This window comes from Mustela erminea, chromosome 14, assembly GCF_009829155.1.
Source record: "Mustela erminea isolate mMusErm1 chromosome 14, mMusErm1.Pri, whole genome shotgun sequence".
Taxonomy (NCBI): Eukaryota; Metazoa; Chordata; class Mammalia; order Carnivora; family Mustelidae; genus Mustela; species Mustela erminea.
The window spans coordinates 7,322,992-7,342,465 of record NC_045627.1 but is presented as its reverse complement, the minus strand read 5'-3'; the positions used below and the strand labels follow the sequence as shown (position 1 = coordinate 7,342,465).

Sequence of the window (19,474 nt, the reverse complement as noted above, 5' to 3'; positions counted from 1 at the left end):
ATTTTAAATGAGTAATATTTTGTATTCCTTACAGATAAAGATTTGTGGGAGTTGATGATGAAGAAAGATGATCCTAATCAGGTTCCTCTATTTCCAGGGAACCAGTTTTAGGACGTTGCTAACTGTGTAAGCAGATGTCTTTCTTTACCAGCATTTCCTGTTATGTTCAGCTATGGTTCTAAGGAAAAGTAAACTTTTCACAGTCTTAAGTGTGCCAATTATGACCCCTGGAATTTTAAGATTTGTCAGGTCTTATGTACACCTTACTCTTACAGGCAATGACAGTGTTGTCGTTGAAAACCTGGGCTTTCAAGTCAGGTTCCATGGATTTACATCTAGGCTCTACCTTTTTGAGCTGTGTGACCTTTGGTCAGTTATTTACCCCATTTGTGCCTCAGTTTCACCATCTATAAATTGGGGATAAAAGTATTTACCTCATAGGCATTGACAGGATGAAATAAGTTGATACTTAAAAAAACTTAGACTCATTCCTGGGACATGGTACTTAATGTTATTTTATAAGAACCTGCCTTTTATAAAGTTAAGTTTCAGTTAGCTTTTTAAATAAATTATCTGTATTGTATAAAGCTGAGTTTTCTTACTTATGCTCTTTTAGTTAATATTGTAAGGAAAATGTCATGTGTAATTGTGTTTCTGTGAGGCAGTCTGTTAGCTTGTGCTGGAGTCCCAAAAGGACCATGAACCTAATAAAATGTTGCAATCCTGATGATGTAAGAATAGCCTAGAACAAATTACATTTGAAATCCAAAACCAAATCAAATTTTTAATTTATTTTCAGCATAACAGTATTCCTTATTTTTTCACCACACCCAGAGCTCCATGCAATCCGTGCCGTCTATAATACCCACCACCTGGTACCCCAACCTCCCACCACTCCCCCCGCCACTTCAAACCCCTCAGATTGTTTTTCAGAGTCCATAGACTCTCATGGTTCACCTCCCCTTCCAATTTCCCCCAACTCCCTTCTCCTCTCTAACTCCCCATGTCCTCCATGCTATTTGTTATGCTCCACAAATAAGTGAAACCATAATGATAATTGACTCTCTGTGCTTGACTTCTTTCACTCAGCATAATCTCTTCCCGTCCCGTCCATGTTGCTACAAAAGTTGGTTATTCATCCTTTCTGATGGAGGCATAATACTCCATAGTGTATATGGACCACATTTTCCTTATCCATTCGTCCGTTTAAGGGCATCTTGGTTCTTTCCATAGTTTGGCAACCGTGGCCATTACTGCTATAAACATTGGGGTACAGGTGGCCCTTCTTTTTCACTACATCTGTACCTTTGGGGTAAATACCCAGGAGTGCAATTGCAGGGTCATAGGGAAGTTCTATTTTTAATTTCTTGAGGAATCTCCACACTGTTCTCCAAAGAGGCTGCACCAACTTGCATTCCAGGTGTGACTAAATTTACATTGAACCTTATTTTATCTTTTTGATGACTCAAATGTCATTTTCATTTTATTTCAATACCTTAAGGTCATCATGAGTATTAATTAATCATCATGCTCCTCTGAATATCTAGAAGTTTTGATTAATAACATTACTAAAGCAGCAGGACTTCCTGTGTCTAGGTAGCTTGAAGTTTAAGGTATATTTGTTTTTAATAGATATGTAGTTAGGTTATAGCATGCTTAACTTATATGCATATACTTTGAATCTTTTATATTTACTGAGTGTATTAAAAAGAAAACATTTTGCTGTCATCCAGTTTCTTTGGAGTCTAGATACTGTGGCCAGTGCTTGGCCAACCCATGACAAAATGTGTAACCACCTTCTTCCCCCTTCTGCTTATGTATGTAAGTGGGTAGAGGGTCATCAATTCCATCAGGCACATTTTATTGAGCATTACTAAATATAAAATAACATCCTAGGAATTCAAAGGTAGGGATCCAGATGATCTGCTGGGTGTGGGAAGAACACTGAATTTCTGTTTATCTGAAAAGAAGACAATGTTTTCTTTATAAAGACTGAATATATTGGTAACAATGTATGTGTCTATTTTATAAATAGGTATATGAGTGTGTGTACAAATGTGTTTAACTGATGTGGTTGTGTGAGCAGGAAAATTGGAAAACCACAGCTCTGAAAGATACAAAGAACTTTGATAAAATCTTTTAGAATAAATTTCTATATTACTTTACAAACTAGCACTGATTCTCAGCCATGTGAACTACTTCGTGTAATCGGTCCTGATTCATTTACGGTAATTGAAAACATTATTTGCAAAGGACTGTTTTTGGCTTCGATTCAGGAAGCTGTGGGGAGTGGAAAGAGTACTGAGTTTGAAGTTCATAAACCTGGGGTTGATTCCTGCCTCTTCCACTTTCCGTGACCTCAGGCAAGTTACTTAACATCACCAGGCCTCAGTATCATTACACGTGAGGTCAGATAATGCAACGACCACTCAGTGTAGTTGTGAAGTTGTTAATGTGATGGGGCATGGCACACAGTATGTGGTCAGAAATGCTACTCTGATGTGCTTCTCTTTTATCAGTATTATATAGTATTTATCGGTATTATGTAGAAATTTTCAGTGTTATTGGAAGTGATTTCAAGGACTTTTGTCCTGTGACATCACAAGTATTTTAAGTTGCCCAACAAGAAGAAGGGTTTTTGGAATTTTCAGAGCAAGACTAAATTTTCTCATTATTTTTGACTGCATTAGGTACTGTTTTAATATCCCTATTTATCGAAACTTTCCTAATAGATTATTCCTCTATGGCATTTAGACATACATATGCACACATGTACATACAAAAACTTATTAAAGTAGTTTTGATAATTAAATATTTTATCTAGATGTAGCTAAAAATTTCATTCTTAAATTTCAAAATTAACTTATTTTTTTCCTAGAAGCAGCCATATTTCTGAAGAATTTCCTTAATTGCTGCCATTTGTGAAAGAATTGTAAGATTTTATTTGTTTGGTTATGTAAAACTCTTTCTTATGATTTCCTTAGTTTTGAACCAGGAAATTGAGGCTTTCAGTCTTTCTGAAGACACTTCATCAGGAATTTCTGAGGACCGAGTTGTCAGCGTGAGCTTCCGAGTTCTCTACCCCATCGTTATTACCAGTCTTGGGGTGTTTTATGATGCCAGTGATGTGGGTTTCCAGAGGAACATCACGGTCAAGCTTTATCAGGCAGAACAAGAGGTAATGCTTTGTTTTGTACAAGGTTTTCCCCATTTTTCTTTTTAAAAAATAACAGCTTTTTCCTCATGGCATATAGTAGACTGGAAGACTATATAATTACATCTGGTTGGAAGATTTCCACTTTTCTTCCCTTACTGATTGGATACAGTATAGCATAATAAAGTAATATGCTGGTTAGGGCACAGAATACCAGTTAAAAATAATGTGTTATATCTAGAAAAGAAGAGGTTGGGGCAGATTAGAAATTCCCAACCTAAAATCCCCTAAAGCCTAAGGAATAACAAAAGTTGATAATGAGTGCGGAAACTTTGGAACTCTGAGGTATAAGCAAGTATTAGTGTCTCTTCGTTCCAGCCCTGAAAGTCTGTCTCTATAATACATGGCTAACAGCTACTTCAAATGTCTTTTGTAATAAAGATGTTGAGGGACTCAAAGTTTAAAACAACTGGGGTTACTCTCTTCCTGGTATGTAGGGTAATCTGATTTATTCATGGAGTACATCTGAAGGAGTATATTAGGAAGGAATTGTATTTGAAGAGATCCATTTGTAGAAATCTTGGAGGAATTATACAGTGAATGCCCATGTAGCCACCTAATTTCTACAGTAGTTTACATTTTGCTATATTTCGGGGCACCTAGATGACTCAGTCAGTTAAGTGTCTGCCTTCAACCCAGGTCATGATCCTGGAGTTTCAGGATCCAGCTCCACCTTGGGGTCCCTACTCAGCTGGGAGTCTGCCTTTCTCTCTGCCCCTCACCCTGTTCGTGCTCTCCCTTTCTCTTTCAAATAAATAAAATCTTAAAAAAAAAAATGTTTGCTGTATTTGCTTTATCATATATAAAGTTGTTCAATGATCTATCTTCTTATTTTTCCTGACTGTATTTCAGAGTCAGTTTCAGGCATCCGGACACTTTGTCCCTAAGTACTTCCACATGCATATCATTAACTAGACTTTTTTTTTTTTTTTTCCATTAACTGGGCTTTAATATTTGCGATTTTTAAAATTTTATGCACAGTGAAATGTACATTAGGTCAGTTATTTTTTTTTTAAGTTTTTATTTATTTAAGTAATCTCTACACCCACTGTGGGGCTCGAACTCATGGTCCTGAGATCAAGAGTCACATGTTTTTCTGACTGAGCCAGCCAGCACCCCCTTGGTTAATTTAAACTGCATAAAGCTGTGTAACCCAAAACCAAACCCCTATCGCCCTGTCCCACTTTTGAGAGGTAGCCACTCTATCCTTTTTTTTTTTTTTTGCTCTGTTATCATAAACTGGTTTTGCTTGTTTGTGATATTTCATATGTAAATAGAATCATAAAGTACTCCCCTCTGTAAGGCGTCGTTCACTCAATATGTTTTTGTAACTCATCCATGTTCTTGTATGTATTCATGATTTTTCCCTTTTCTTTCTTTTTTTTTTTTTTTTAAGATTTTATTTATTTATTTGACAGAGAGAAATCACAAGTAGATAGAGAAGCAGGCAGAGAGAGAGAGGGAAGCAGGCTCCCTGCTGAGCAGAGAGCCCGATTCGGGACTCTATCCCAGGACCCTGAGATCATGACCTGAGCCGAAGGCAGCGGCTTAACCCACTGAGCCACCCAGGCGCCCCGTCTTTCTTTTTTTTTTTTAAGTAAGCTTTTTACCAAATGTGGGGCTCGAACTTACAACCCTGAGATCAAGAGGACATACTCTACCCACTGTGCCAGCCAGGTGCCCTATCCCTTTTCCTCTTTTTAATTGCTAAGCTGTTTTCCAGCAACATGTTTATCCATTTTCCAGTTGCTGGGCGTATAGAATGTTTCCAGGTTCTTCTCCTTTATTCTGTTAGTGGGATGAATTAACATCTGTTGATTCTGAAATGTTAAATCAACCTCCTCTTCCTCTTGGTCATGATGTATTATTCTTTTTTTTTTTTTTTTAAGATTTTAATTTATTTATTTGCCAGAGAGAGAGCACAAGCAGCAGGAGCCCCAGGTGGAAGGAGAGAGAGAAGCAGGCTCCCCCGTGAGCAAGGAGCCTGATGTGGGACTCAATCCGAGGACCTCAGGATCATGATCTGAGCTGAAGGCAGATGCTTAGTGGACTGAGAGACCCAAGCACCCCTCTTTTTTAATAGATATAGATATATAGATAAGTAGAAAGAAAGAAAGAAATTGTGTTTCCTGAGGACAGCATGTAGTTGGGTCTTCCTTTTGATCTAGTCTGAGAATCTCTTCTACCTTTTAAATGGAGTGTTTATCCATTTACATGTAATGCAGTTATTGAAGTGTTTTTGATTTTGCTTTTTATTCTACGATTTTCTGTTTCTGGTCCTCTTTCCTGCCTTCTTTGGGTTTGAGTATTTTTTAGAATTCCATTTCAGTTTCTCTGTTGTCCTATCAGCTACAGCTCTTTGCACTCCTCTTTTTTATGTGTAGTTGACAGAAAGATTACAGTGTACATCCTATATTGTCATTTTTCTTAAAATTAATGTACGCATTCATGTAAAATATAAGACGAGTATAGTGTTATAACTTGTGCTTTAAACAGCTAAACATGTATTAAAGTAATCTAGAGGATCATCTTTTATATTTGCCCACACATTTACATTTCTAGTGCCCCTCATCCCTTCCTGAATATTCAGGTTTTCTGAATGTGCAAGTTTACTGTAATGAATTTGATTCGTTTTCCTTTTTCTGAAAATGTTTTTATTTTGTCTTTATTCTATCTCCCTCCCTCTCCTCCCCCTGTTTTCTTCTGGAGTATTTTCTGGATATAGAAAGTCTGGGTTGACTTCTTTTCTTTTCAGTATTTTAAAGATGCCGTTTTAATATTTTCTGACCTTCATTGTTTCTGGTGAGAAGCCAACTATCCTTCATATTGTTGTCCCTATGTATGGTATATGTAAGTGGTGTTTTCGTCTGTTTGTCCTGGCTGCCTTTAAGATTTTCTTTTTATATTTGTTTGTTTGTTTGTTCTAAAGATTTTATTTATTCACTTGACAGAGAAAGACACAGGGAGAGAGGGAACATGAGCAGGGAGAGTGGGAGAGGGAGAAGCAGGCTTCCCGTTGAGCAGGGAGCCTGATGTGGGGCTCGATCCCAGGACCCTGAGATCATGACCTGAGCCAAAGTCAGAGGATTAACCCACTGAGCCACCCACGTGCCCCTTTGTATTTGGTTTTAAGCAGTTTGGTTGTGTTGTACCTTGGGTGTGGTTTATTCTTTCTGGCTGTGCTGCTCAGGGTTTGGCAACTTTCTTCTATCTGTAAATCTGTTTTTTACCAAATTTGAGAAACTTTCAGCTATTATTTCTTCAAAAAATATTCCTCAGGCCCATTTTCTCCACTCTTTCTGGGATTCCAATTGCCTGCATGTTAGACCTTTTGCCATTGTTCCACAGATCATGAGACTGTGTCCATTTTTTAAAAATTCTTTCTGTTTTTCAGATTTGATAATTCCTTCCATCTGGGTTCATATTCACAGACTCTTCTGCATCTCAGATCTGCTGTTGAACCTCACTGATGAATGTATTTTAGATATTGTACTTCACAGTTCTTGCATGTCCCTTTAATTCTCTTTTGTAGTTTTATTTCTCTAAAATTTCCTGAGCTCATTCATTTTGAACATATTTTCTTTACAGGTTTGACCTTAGATGTAATAATGACTTTAAAATCCTGTCTGTTTAGTTTAATATTTGAATCATGTTGAGTTCTGTCTTTATTGATTATTGTCTTTTTTCTTGGGTATTGATTGGTTTGTCTTATATTAAGTACTTTGGATTGTATCCTAGATATTGTGAATAATTCATCACAGGATCTCTGGATCTATTATATTCCTTGAAGAGTATTGATTTTTGTTTTGTTTTGTCGTAGCAGGCAGTTAAATTGGCTAGCAGAGACTATTTTTGAGAGGGAGAGAGAGCACACAAGCGGAGAACAGCAGGCAGAGGGAGAGTCTGAAGAAGCAGGCTCCCCGCTGAGCAAGGAGCCCTATGTGGGGCTCCATCCCAGGACCCTGGGATCATGACCTGAGCCAAAGGCGGATGCTTAACCTACTGAACCAACCAGGCATCCCTCCTTTTGATCCATTTAATTGTCTTAGTATATGTTGCATTTTTTTTTTTAAACCATTCCTAATGTTTGAATTATCAGTGAAGAGGCTTGGCCCAGACAGTATTTTGATAATGTTGATTTATCTTTTAGTTGCCATATTGTTAGCCAAGAAGTTAATCTTTGTGCTCAAGGAAGGCCTATTCTAAGGTGGATGCTAATAGGTTGGCAGGTACTCAAAATACAAAAGGTATTACCACTATATGGCCAAGAACTGGTGTTAATGAAAGAAATACGCATAATCCGCTAAAACCCCACAATCCTAAAATTCTGTGTGGTCTTCATAGCTTTAACCGAAGTTTCTCCTGTAATAAGGTGGCCTATAAGAATATGCATGAGAGAAGTAGGAAATGTTCTTGCCTGAAACAAACTGGGAAGGACTCAAAGAAAACAGTACAGGCATACCTCCGAGATACTGTGGGTTCGCTTCCAGACCACCACTGGAAAGCAAATGTCACAGAAAAGCAAGTCAAATGAACTTTTTGCTTGGTGCACCTGTAAGTTGTGTTTACACTTTACTATCGTCTATTACACGTGCCATAGTATTAATATTAATGCAAATGTCAAAAAAACAAGGCACATACCTTAATTTAAAAATACTTTATTGGGGGGCCCTGGGTGGCTCAGTTGGTTAATCGACTGCCTTCGGCTCAGGTCATGATCGTAAAGTCCCAGGAACTAATCCCACACTGGGCTCCCTGCTCAGCAGGGAGTCTCCTTTTCCCCCTGATCCTCCCCACCTTGTCTCTCTTTCTCTCTCATTCTCACTCTTTCAAATAAATAAATAATAAAATCTGAAAATAATAATACTTTATTGGGGCACTGGGTGGCTCAGTCGTTAAGCATCTGCCTTCAGCTCAGGTCACGATCCCAGGGTCCTGAGATCAAGCCCGCATCTGAGCAGGGAGCCTGCTTCTCCCTCTCCTCCCTGCTTGTGCTCTCTCTTGCTATCTCTGTGTGTCTCTCTCTCAAGTAAATAAATAAAATCTTTTTAAAAAATAAAAATACTTTATTCCTAAAAAATGCTCACCATCATCTGACCTTTAGCATGTCGTGATTTTTTTGCTGGTGGAGGGTCTTACTTCGATGTCCGTGGGTGCCGACTGACCATGGTAGCAGCTGCTGAAGGCTGGGGTGGCCAGGGCCATTTCTTAAAATAAGACAGCAGTGAAGGTTGCCCCACTGGCTGACTCTTCCTTTCACAAATGATTTCTCTGTAGCACATGATGCTGCTCAATAGCGTTCTCTCCGAATTAGAACTTCCTTCAGAATTGGGGTCCACTTCGCAAACCCTGCAGCTGCTGTATCAGCTATGTTCATGCCGCATCCTGAATCCTTTGTCATTGCAGCGGTTTCACAGCGTCTTCACCCAGAGTCGCTTCCATCCCAGGAAACCACTTTGGTTGCTCACCCATAAGAAGCCAGTTCTTTTCCATGAAAGTTTCATCATGAGATCACGGCCATTCAGCCACATCCTCGGGCTTCACTTCTAATTCTAGTTTTCTTGCTATTTCCACCACATCTGCAGTGACTTGAGCCTGTCAGAGTTCTCCATGAGGTCTGGAATCGGCTCCTTCCAGGTTCTGTTCATGTCGGTATTGGGCCTCTTCCCGGGACTTGTGAATGTTGTCTATGGCACCTACAATGGTGAATCCTTTCAGGACACTTTCGGTTTACTTTGCCCAGATCCATCCAAGGAGTCTGTGGCAGTCTTACAAAAGGTATTCCTTAAATAAAAAGACTTGAAGGTTGAAATGACTCCTTGATCCATGGGCTGCAGAACGGATGCAGTGTTAGCAGGCGTGGAAGCAACACTCATCTCGTATGTCTCTGTCAGGGCTCCTGGATGATCAGGTACATTGTCACTGAGTAGTCATGTTTAGAAAGGAATATTTTCTTTCTGACAGTGGTCTCAGCAGTGGGTTTAAAATACCCAGAAACCACGCATAAACGGATGCACTGTCACCAAGGGTTTGTAGTTGCATTCATAGGGCACAGGCAGAGTGGATTTAGCATAATTCTTAGGGGCCCTGGGATTTGCAGAACGGCAGATGAGCGCACACCCTCAAGTCACCAGCTTCATGAGCCCCAGCAAGAGAGTCGGCCTGTCCTTTGAGGCTTCGAAGCCAGGCGTTGACTTCTCTCTAGCTAGGAAAGTTGCAAGTCGGTCTCCTTCTGGCAGAAGGCTGCTTTGTCTACACTGATAATCTGTCGGTCAGTATAGCCACCTTCCTGAATGATCTCCGCTCCGTCTCCTGGAGAACTTGCTGCGGCTTCTCCATCAGCACCTTCAGCCTCACCTGGCACTTTGAGGTTATGGAAATGTTTTCCATCCTTACACCTCTGCACGCACCTCTGCCGGCTTCCGGCTCTTCTCCCGCAGCTTCCTCGCCTCTCTCAGCCTTCATGGAATTGAAGTCAGAGCCTTCCTCTGGATTGGGCTTTGACTTAAGGTGATAGTGTGGCTGGTTTTGCCCTCTGTCCAGATGACAACTCTGTATCGGCAAGAAGGGTGTTCCACTTACATGTTCCCTGAAGAGGCCCTTAGAGTTTCCCTCAGGAACTTTTCCTTTGTGTTCGCAAAGAGGAACGAGAGGCCCAGCTTTCAGCCTATCTCTGCTTTCAACTTGTCTTCTTCATTAAGCTTTATCACACTAGCTTTGTGTGTGTATGTGTGTGTGTGTGTGTGTGTGTATGTGTTAACTTGGTTTGTATTATAATTTATTTAACTCTTAGGTTTACATCCTTTAAGTTTTTTTGAAATTTAAATTTAATTAATTAAGATATAATGTATTTTTTGTTTCAGGGATACAGGCCTGTGACTCATCAATCTTACATATACCCAGTGCTCATTACAACATATACCCTCCCCAATGTCCATCACCCTGTTACCCCAACCTCCCACCTCCTTCCCTCCAGCAGTCCTCAGTTTGTTTCCCAAGATTAAGAGTCTCTTACGGTTTGTCTCCCTCTCTGGTTTCATGTTGTTTTATTTTTTCCCTGTTTTCCCCTATGAGCCTCTGCCTTGTTTCTCAAATTCCTCATGTCAGTGAGATCATATGATAATTGTCTTTCTCTGATTGACTTATTTTGCTTGGTATACTACCCTCTCGTTCCATCCATGTCATTGCAAATGGCAAGATTTCATTTTTTTTTAAAGATTTTTATTTATTTATTTGACAGAGATCACAGGTAGACAGAGAGGCAGGCAGAGAGAAAGGAGGAAGCAGGCTCCCTGCTGAGCTGAGAGCCTGATGTGGGACTCAATCCCAGGACCCTGGGATCATGACCTGAGCCGAAGGCAGAGGTTTTAACCCACTGAGCCACCCAGGTGCCCCAGCAAGTTTTCATTTTTGATGGCTGCATAATATTCCATTGTATATATCCCCCACATCTTCTTTCGCCATTCATCTGTCAGTGGACATCTGGGCTCTTCCCATCGTTTGACTATTGTGGACCACACTAGCTTCTGATTTAGAGTGAGAGACAGGTACCTCTTCCTTTCACTTGAACACTTATTGTAGAGGTATTAAGTGGCTGAATTTCAATATTGTGTCTCAGGGAATAGGGGAGGCCCGAGGAGAGGGAGCGGGGTGAGGAAGTGCTGGTCAGTGGGTTTATCAGGTAAGTTTGCCATCTTATTTGGGAGCAGTTCGTGGCTCCCCCACAATTAAAGCAGTATCACAGATCACCAAAGCGCAAACACAGTAATAATGGACAAATGTGAAATACACAAGAATGACCAAAATATGACACAGAGACACAGAGTGAGCAATGCTGTCAGAAGAATGGCGTCTCTGGACTCGTTCACTGCAGGGTTGCCACAGATTGTAAAAAACACTGTGCGAAGCGCCTTAGAGCCAAGTGCTGTTAACGAGGAGTACCTAGAGACACAGTGGGAATCAGCCTTCTTTTATGTTCCTTTTTTGTGTCTGTGCCATTTTTTTCTTGTAAAGGTTCTTTCTGAATGGGGGTAGGGGGGCTCCTGCAGTACCTTTGTTCTGTGTAGAAAGATGTGATCTTTCAGTTCCTTCTTAACCCTTGGGATTAAGCCTAATAATTCGGCTTGACTTAACAACTCATGCTTCCCCTAATGCTCCTCATTTCAAGGTGGGCTTTTTTTTTAAGGTTATGTGGATTTTATTTCATGTTTTAGAACTGTAGGACAGCTTTTGTTACCTTAAATATCTACATAATAACTGTGACTGTGCTGGAAAACACGATGGTGTCTCAGCATCAGGAGATGCATAATAACCCTGGTTGGGGCCATCGAGGATTAAGCTGCCCGAGACAGAAAATACTGGAAAACTTGCCGCATACACAGTGTCTAACGCAAAATCTTACTTTTTGTCCTCCCACCCCCGTTTGCAGGAGGCTCTCTTCGTGGCCCGTTTCAGCCCCCCGAGCTGTGGCGTGCAGGTGAACAGGTTGTGGTACAAGCCTGTGGAGCAGTTCATCCTACCCGAGGTACGGGGTGGAGGGGCAGGGCCGCGGGGCCGCACGGCCACCACAGGCCTGGCGCTGTGCTCTCGAGGCCGCCGGTTGACACTTCGTTGTGCCCGCGCAGCCCTTTAGGGCGCTGGGTGAGGCCACCGGCTCTGTGCCCAGATGACGAAGCGTAGCGCCCGGCACCGTCCCTTCCCTCGGCTCCGGGACATCTCAGCTGTCCCCACAGCGCCCCTTTGGACAGGCACTGCCCAGCTCACTCAGTGGACTGAGAACCACATGACGGTTCTAGTGACGAAGAATGGTTATAAGTACAGACTGATGGAAGTCGAGTAACTCGAGTTACTGAGTTTGAGTAACTTGGCCATTTACTTATCTAGAGGGCCCAGGTGGTTGGTGCAGGTGGGATAATTGCAGAGACCGGCCACATTTCCAAGACGAATAAAACTTCTCGAGGTTGTGGAACATCTCAGAAAACACAGCTGTCCTGTTCTAGGTCCTTCTAGGTCCAGTCTTGAGTAAATGGGTCCTAGAGATCCTCTCCCCTACCTGCCAGGTGGCCGCATCAGCCTGCAGTTAAGCCGTAGGGTGGTTTCTGAGCATCGAGTGGTGGGTGAGAAAGGATTACTCAGCCATGCGGCTCGGCCTCTCCAGGCGGGTCTAGTCCGAGTACATTCCTCAGGCTTTGAAACCACATAGGGGTCAGCTTCCCAAGCATCTCTGGAGCCACCGTAGATCACCTGTGGAGTTTGTCCTGCAACATCAAAGCTGAGCTAAAACATGGAAACCAGACCTGAGACCAGCTCTACTGATAAAACGAGAAACATTTTCCTGCCACGGGTGTCATGGGTTCTGTTTGCCTTACACAACGCATCTCATCATGTGCTGTGGGTCTTTGGCGTTCAGTACAAGTAGTTGAAACTATGTATGTCAGCTCTGTAGATGCGAATGGGATCTCCTTCATTTCACCTGTACATGGACTTCTGCTCAAAAACATTTATTTTTATAAAGATCATATTTATTTATTTATTTATTTGAGAGAGAGAGAGAGAGAGAGAGAACACAGGCAAACACATGAGCGGGGGAGGGGGGCAGAGTATGTCCCAGCAAAAGTATTTTTACTTTTAATCAAGAGCAGTAGTTTAGCTAAGCCATGTTCCCTCAGTGTTGGATCTCAGGTTTTGAAGGAAGCCAGAAAATGTTTGAGAAATTAGTGTGTGCCAAGCACTGGGGCTCTGTGAGGACACAGTGAGAGATCCCTGCCCTGAGAGCAGCTGCCGTCCTGGAGAGGAGCTGGCCCGGAGCCGGAGCCGGAGCCGGTACTTAGCTGACCTCATGCCAGGCACGGTGGGAGCCGTTGTCCCGGATTAACTAGTACGAAAGCCCCCTGAGGTTGTCCCGGATTAACTAGTACACAAGCTCCCTGAGGTTGTCCCAGATTAACTAGTACACAAGCTCCCCGAGGGGGGAAGCAAGTCCTCAGTGAGCTTTCTGCTGGGGCAGTGCCCCAGGTTTTCTGTGGTTGCTAGAACCCTTCCCAGAGGGACAGTCCTGCTGCTCCGAGGAGCCCGGGACGCTGGTATTGTGTCAGGTGGTCTTGGAGCGGTCTGAGGCTGGTGTAGAGTGGATTTGCCCAAAAAAGGCTTCGGGGTTGGCATGAGTAGGAAAGAGAAAAATGACGTACCAGGGAGTAAGTACGTGAGGGCATGTTTGGGAGCAGGTGTCCGAGCAGGCGGCCGTGGGTGCAGTACCAGCAGGTCCAGGCAGCCCCACGTTACCGCTCGGGGTCGGTGTGGCTTGTGCAGGCCGTTCAGCCTCACTGCATCCATCCCTCATCCGTAAGATGGGGCTACGCCAGCCGGTTGAGAGGCTCATTCCAGGAACTAAATGATCTTCAGACCTGCAGAATGCCAGAACATGCTGCCACATGGTAAGCGTTCAGGAGATAAATGCACACTGTCCTCATTCGTGCTGCCACTCACCGGGACTTCTGGGACCCGTTGTTCAAGAGCAGAGTCTCTCCCGCCAGGGGCACTTAGCGATGCCCAGGGACTCGCTCAGGATTACAGCTGGGTGTGCAGTGCTTCTGGCATCTAGAGGCCAACAGTGCTGCTGGACATCCTACAACACACACACAAGCCCCCACAACAAAGAATTATCTGGCTCAAAAGGTCGTGATGGCGACGTTGAGAAACTTTCAGAGGAAGGGTCATGGTGTGGGGCGAAGAAGAAGAAAATCAGCTTTAATACCTCAGTCTAACCACAGCATTACAGAGTCTGCCTCATTGTCTTGGTCAGTCTTCTAGATCAAATTACAGATTTTTTAAAAAGATTTTGTGCACAAGAGCACAAACAGAGTGGCAGCCAGAGGGAGAGGGAGAAGCAGGCTCCCCACTGAGCAGGGACTACCAATGCAGGGACTCAATCCCAGGACCCTGGGATCATGACCTGAGCCAAAGGCAGAGGCTTAAGCAACTAAGCCATCCAAATGCCCCTAGAGGTACAAATTTTGCATTCGGCTCGGTTCATGATCCCAGGATCCTAGGATCAAGCCTCACGTCCATCTCCCTGCTCAATGGGGACTCTGCCAGCCTGCTTCTCCCTCTGGCCCTCCTCCTCGCTCGTCCTCTCTTTCTCTGTCCCTTTCTGTCCCTCTCCCCACTCGTGCTCTCTCCTTCTCTCTCTCAAAATGAATAAATAAAATCTTTTTTAAAAAAGTTTGGCTAATCCACAAAAATTATTACTTTCCCTTAGAATGTCCTTGTTCTTAGGAAATACATGTTAGAGTACTCAAGTGTTTAACAACCAACAAGAACAGAAAAGGACATTTATACAGACAGGAAAAGCAGATATGGCCAAATGTTAACAGCTGGTGAGTCTAGGTGATCTGGGGTTAATTTTAGCTTTTCTGTAGATTTGAAGTTTTTCAAAATAACTGGGTTGAGGCAAGGTCTGGACTATGTATGTAGCAGGAGATGCTAATGATGGGACGGTAAGTGGCCATTTCGGTTAAGATATTTCATGCCTACAGCCTTGTGAGCTTTATTTCACTTGAAGCTTTAAGCTAAATTGACTTTTTATTTTTCATTACTTCTGAGTAATATTTTTTTCTTTTAAAAATGTGCCATTATTTAACAGTGACTATACCCAGGGGTGAGGAGGTAGGATTATGGGTGATTTTTGTTTTCTCCTTTTTGTGCATTTTCTGAATATTCTGTAATAAATACATATTAGCTTTATAAAAACAACTTTTTAAAAAATTCCTTCCTTTACAGAAAAATTCTGTTTTTGTTGAAACCATGTTTAATTGTACATAGTTGCTCATTTTTGCTGCCTCAAGCCTAATTGGATTTATTGGCACAGAAAAAATGATAGTGATGAATGATTTGCCTGCGTGTCATCAGCAAAGAATGACGAAGACAAACATCATTTATGCCATTTTTCAAGAGAGTAGTAGACGATTTGCCTATCGTCTTACTCCCTCTGTGCCTCCCGGCCTCCCGGAGTAACATGTCAGCAGTACAGCTTGTCAAGTAAACAAAGCTCTTGTAGTGTTTTCATCTTGTGACTCACCAAAGCATAAATCTTGGTGGGAGTCACAGATTTAAATGGAGACTGCTGTGTGCATCTCTTAAAATATTTATTTCTCTAATTTTGTATTTTCCTTACTGGTGCAGTTGAAACCTGAAACTAATTTTGATTAAAAAAAAAAAAAAGACTATTTTTGTTCCCCTGAGCCACTAGAGACATCACTGTTGGCCATGTGGGTACTTGCACTGTTGGTGACAGTTGACATTCCTTAGATGTCATTTCCCCAATCCATAAAAAATATGTTAAGTGCTAAAGTAGTATATAGATTTAAGCTACTCTGTTGGTTTGGATGGGAAGTTAGAAACATGGCACAAGGGAATTAACATGTGAAAGGGCTTGCTGAGAGCAAGCTTACTGGTGAGATCATTTATGAGCTCTTTCTCTAGCCCACACCGGGCTGTTTCCTGGCTTCTGTTTTGGTTTTACGGTCTCAGCAGGGAATTGCCACAAACAAATTGTTCCTCTTCCGAAGAGATCCCTAGCTTTCTGTTGACTTTGTATCGGAGAGTAGAAGGGGGGCCTGTGAGAGAAGCGAGAACCAGAGCTTCAGCTGTGCTGCGAAGCAGGAGCAGGTACAGGAAAGGGAGGCTAGATTCAGCTCCTCCCTTCCCAGGTCACCGCTGGCTTGTGGAAGTGCAGGGAAGACACCAGGACTGTGTGGCGGGCCGATGAGTTTTTCGGGCAGTTACCCAGTTTAGTCCACAGTGTTGATGCTGTGTCATATCCCAGTCACAAAGTTACTGCAGCCGGGCACCAGCAGGAGCCACCGTGAAACAGCAGGGTAAATGCCAGTGTCAGCGGACAGGACAGAATGACTTGTTTTATCTTCGTACTTTCTAGATTCATAGTTTCAAGGTGAAGCATTTTTATTGGGTCATGATAGCCTTTACTTTTGGGATGGATCATCTGAAACGGCAGGCCCGTGATCCCACTGCCAACTCCAGGGGACACTTTGTGTCCTTCACTTCGTTGATTGCATTTTTCTCTTAGCTTATATGATCTGCCTTCTTTTTGGTCCAGCCACATCTGGCCCAGTCTTTCTTCCCAGTGTACTTTATCATCTCCTCTCACTTTCCTCTTTCCTTCAGAGATTTTATTTTTAAGTGATCTCTACACCCAGCGTGGGGCTCGAACTCACGACCCTGGGATCAAGAGTCGTATGCTCCACGGACTGAGCCAGCCAGGCGCCCCTCTCAATTTCCTCTTAATCATTAGGATTTGATACCCAGGTTTCTGTTTGTTTTACTCCTTCCTCAGCAATTGTATCCATTACCGCCTGTTCGGTCATGGCTCTTAAATCCAGCTACGGCTCACATTTCTCTAATGTGAATTAGAGAAATTCTAATTTCTTCTCCATACGGGTGTCCCAGGGGCTTTCTGATGCTAAGATCATCCCGTCTGTCCTCCTCTCCCCTGTATTTCAGTCTTGGATAGCGGTATCTCCTTTTTCTCAGGCGCCCAAACCAGAATCGTGGGATTTACCCTCAACTCTCATATCCAGGCACTCACTAAATCCTATCAGTTCTTCCGCCTGGATGTATTTGGTACCAGTTCTCCCAAACTTTATCACTATTCAAACAGCAACCTCTTTGACCTCGGCTGTGGACACTTATAATGACACATGTTGCCAGAGGCAAGGGAAACAGAAGCAGAAATGAACTGTTGGGACTTCATCAAGATGAAAATCTTCTGCACAGTGAAGGAAACAGTCAACAGAACTAAAAGGCAGTCCACAGAATAGGAGAAGATATTTGCAAATGACATGTTTGATAAAGGGTTGGTATCCAAAACCAAATAATCCTGTTAAGTGGACCATGGGTGGAGTGCCTGGGTGGTTAAATGTTGATTAAACGTCCGGTTGATTAAACGGTTGGTTAAACGTTGGTTAAACGTCTGCCTTCTGCTCAGGTCATGGTCCTGGCATCAGGTCGCATGTCAGGCTCCCTGCTCAGTGGGGAGTCTGCTTCCCCTCCGCCCCTTCCCCTGCTCAAGCTCTCTTTCTCTGAAGTATATAAAATTTTGAAAAGAAATGGGCAGAAGACATGAATAGACACTTTTCCAAAGAAGACATCTGATGGCTAACAGACAGATGAAAAGATGTTCCACATCACTCACCAGCAGGAAAAAAAATCAGAACCATGGTGAGGGGCGCCTGGGTGGTTCAGCCGGTTAAGCCACCAGCTCTTGATTTCAGCTTAGGTCATGATCTCGGAGTCTTGGGATCGAACCCCATGTTGGGCTCCGCACTCAATGGGGAGTCTGCCTCTCTCCATCTCCTTTGGCCCCTTCCCATGCTTGCACACGCTCACGTTCATGCTGTTAGTTAAATAAATTTTTTTTAAAAATGAGATACTACCTTATACCTGTCAGAATGGCTAAAATTAACAACACAAGAAAATAGGTGTTGGTGAGGATGCAGAGAAAGGAGAGACCTCCCACACTGTTGGTGGGAACACAGGCTGGTGCAGGCACTCTGGAAAACAGTGTGGCGGCTCCTCAGAAAGTTGAAAATAGAGCTACCCTATGACCCAGCAATCACACTATTAGGTCTTTACCAAAAGGTACAAAAATACAGATTCGACGGGGCACCTGTATCCCAGTATTTGTAGCAGCATTATGTCACACACACAGGAGTATTGCTCAACCATCAAAAAGAACGAAATGTTACCATTTGCAGTGATGTGTATGGAGCTAGAGATTGTAATGCCGAGTGAAAGAAGTCAAAGAATGACAAATACCATATGATTTCACTCATACGTGGAATTTAAGAAACAAAACAGATGAACCTATGGTGGGGGAGGAGGGAAACAAACCATAGGAGACTCATAACAATAGAGAACGAACTGAGTGTTGATAGAGGGAGGTGGGTGGGTGATGGGCATTAAGAGGGGCACTAGTTGTGACAGGCACTGGGTGTTATATGTAAGGGATGGATCACTGAATTCTGAAACCAATATTGCACTGTATATTAACTAACTAGAATTTAAATAAATTTTTAAAAAATTTTTATTACTGTTAAAGTTTTAGAGGAATGTATACAAGGGCAGGAGGCTGTTTTGCCAGAAGAAAGACACATGATTAACCCAGAGCAGCTGCACGTTACCAAGGGTCTTGGACTTAGCTTTCAGGTTCTAGCACTGACCTTCCAGTTAGTTCACATAGAGATGACCAGAGTCTCACTGAATGAAACTGAATAAATTCACAGAAGACCGGTTTGTAAAGCAGAGTACCTTTTCATTCATCTTTAATAGGTATTAGCTTATTAGATTTGAAAGTCATGACCCCTGTCTGGGAACCTCCTTACTGAGATGTCAGACACCAAAAACCCAACTCAGAGCAGTGCTGGGTTTGATCCTTGGCTTTGCTTACAGGAGTGGGATGTGCTTGTTTCCAAGAGCTGGCTCGCTCGGGCGCGATATGACTGGAATGGTCGGTGTCTTCCCATTCCTGCGTCTCCCTCCCACTAGACATTGCTCCATTGCCCAGATTCCTCTCTCAGATTTCTTTTTCAACCCAGCTTTTGTATAGGATTATACTTGATCTGTTGTTTTGAGGTAGTGAGTTTACTAATTAAGCTTCAATCTCAGAGCCTTCTCAGTTATCAGAGACATTGTTCCCTTTATGCATTTAATTATTCAATTCAGAAGGCAGTCTTTTTTTTCTTTTTTTATGGAGATATAATTGACACATAACATACTCATTTCAGGTGTACAGCATAATGATTGGTTATTGCGGTATGATCACACCGAGTCTAGTTAACATCTACCACCACGGTTACATTTCTTTTCTTATGAGAACTTTTAAGATCTCACTTAGCAGTTTTCAGATATACATTATGAACTGCTCATCATGCTATATATTACATCTCCAGGACCTACTATTTTACAGCTGGAAATTTGCACCTTTTCACCCCCTTCTGGCAACCACCTGTCTGATACTGGGTATGTAAGAGTTCAGTGTTTCAGTTTTTGGTTTTTAGAAACATGTTGGATTCCACATATAAGTGAAGTCATACGATGTTTGTCTTTCTCTGACTGATTTCACTTAGCATAACAACCTAAAGATCCATCCATGTTGGAAATGGCAAGGTTTCCTTCCTTTTATGGCTGTATAATATTCCTGTGTGTGTGCGTGCATGTGCACACGCGCATGTGTGTGTTTGCATC

The 19,474-nt window shown here is 42.5% G+C and overlaps 1 protein-coding gene across 2 annotated transcripts in view; it reads left to right on the top strand.

Moving 5' to 3' along the window:
* B3GALNT2 (beta-1,3-N-acetylgalactosaminyltransferase 2) overlaps positions 1-19,474 on the top strand; it is a 57,696-nt gene that overhangs the window by 21,601 nt on the left and 16,621 nt on the right. The window contains exons 4-5 of one of the 2 annotated variants that reach the window (XM_032312149.1): positions 2,985-3,178; positions 11,643-11,738. In XM_032312149.1, the coding sequence (XP_032168040.1) occupies positions 2,985-3,178; positions 11,643-11,738 (290 nt within the window). The remainder of the gene's footprint in view (positions 1-2,984; positions 3,179-11,642; positions 11,739-19,474) is intronic. The other variant, XM_032312150.1, reaches the window with a different exon arrangement.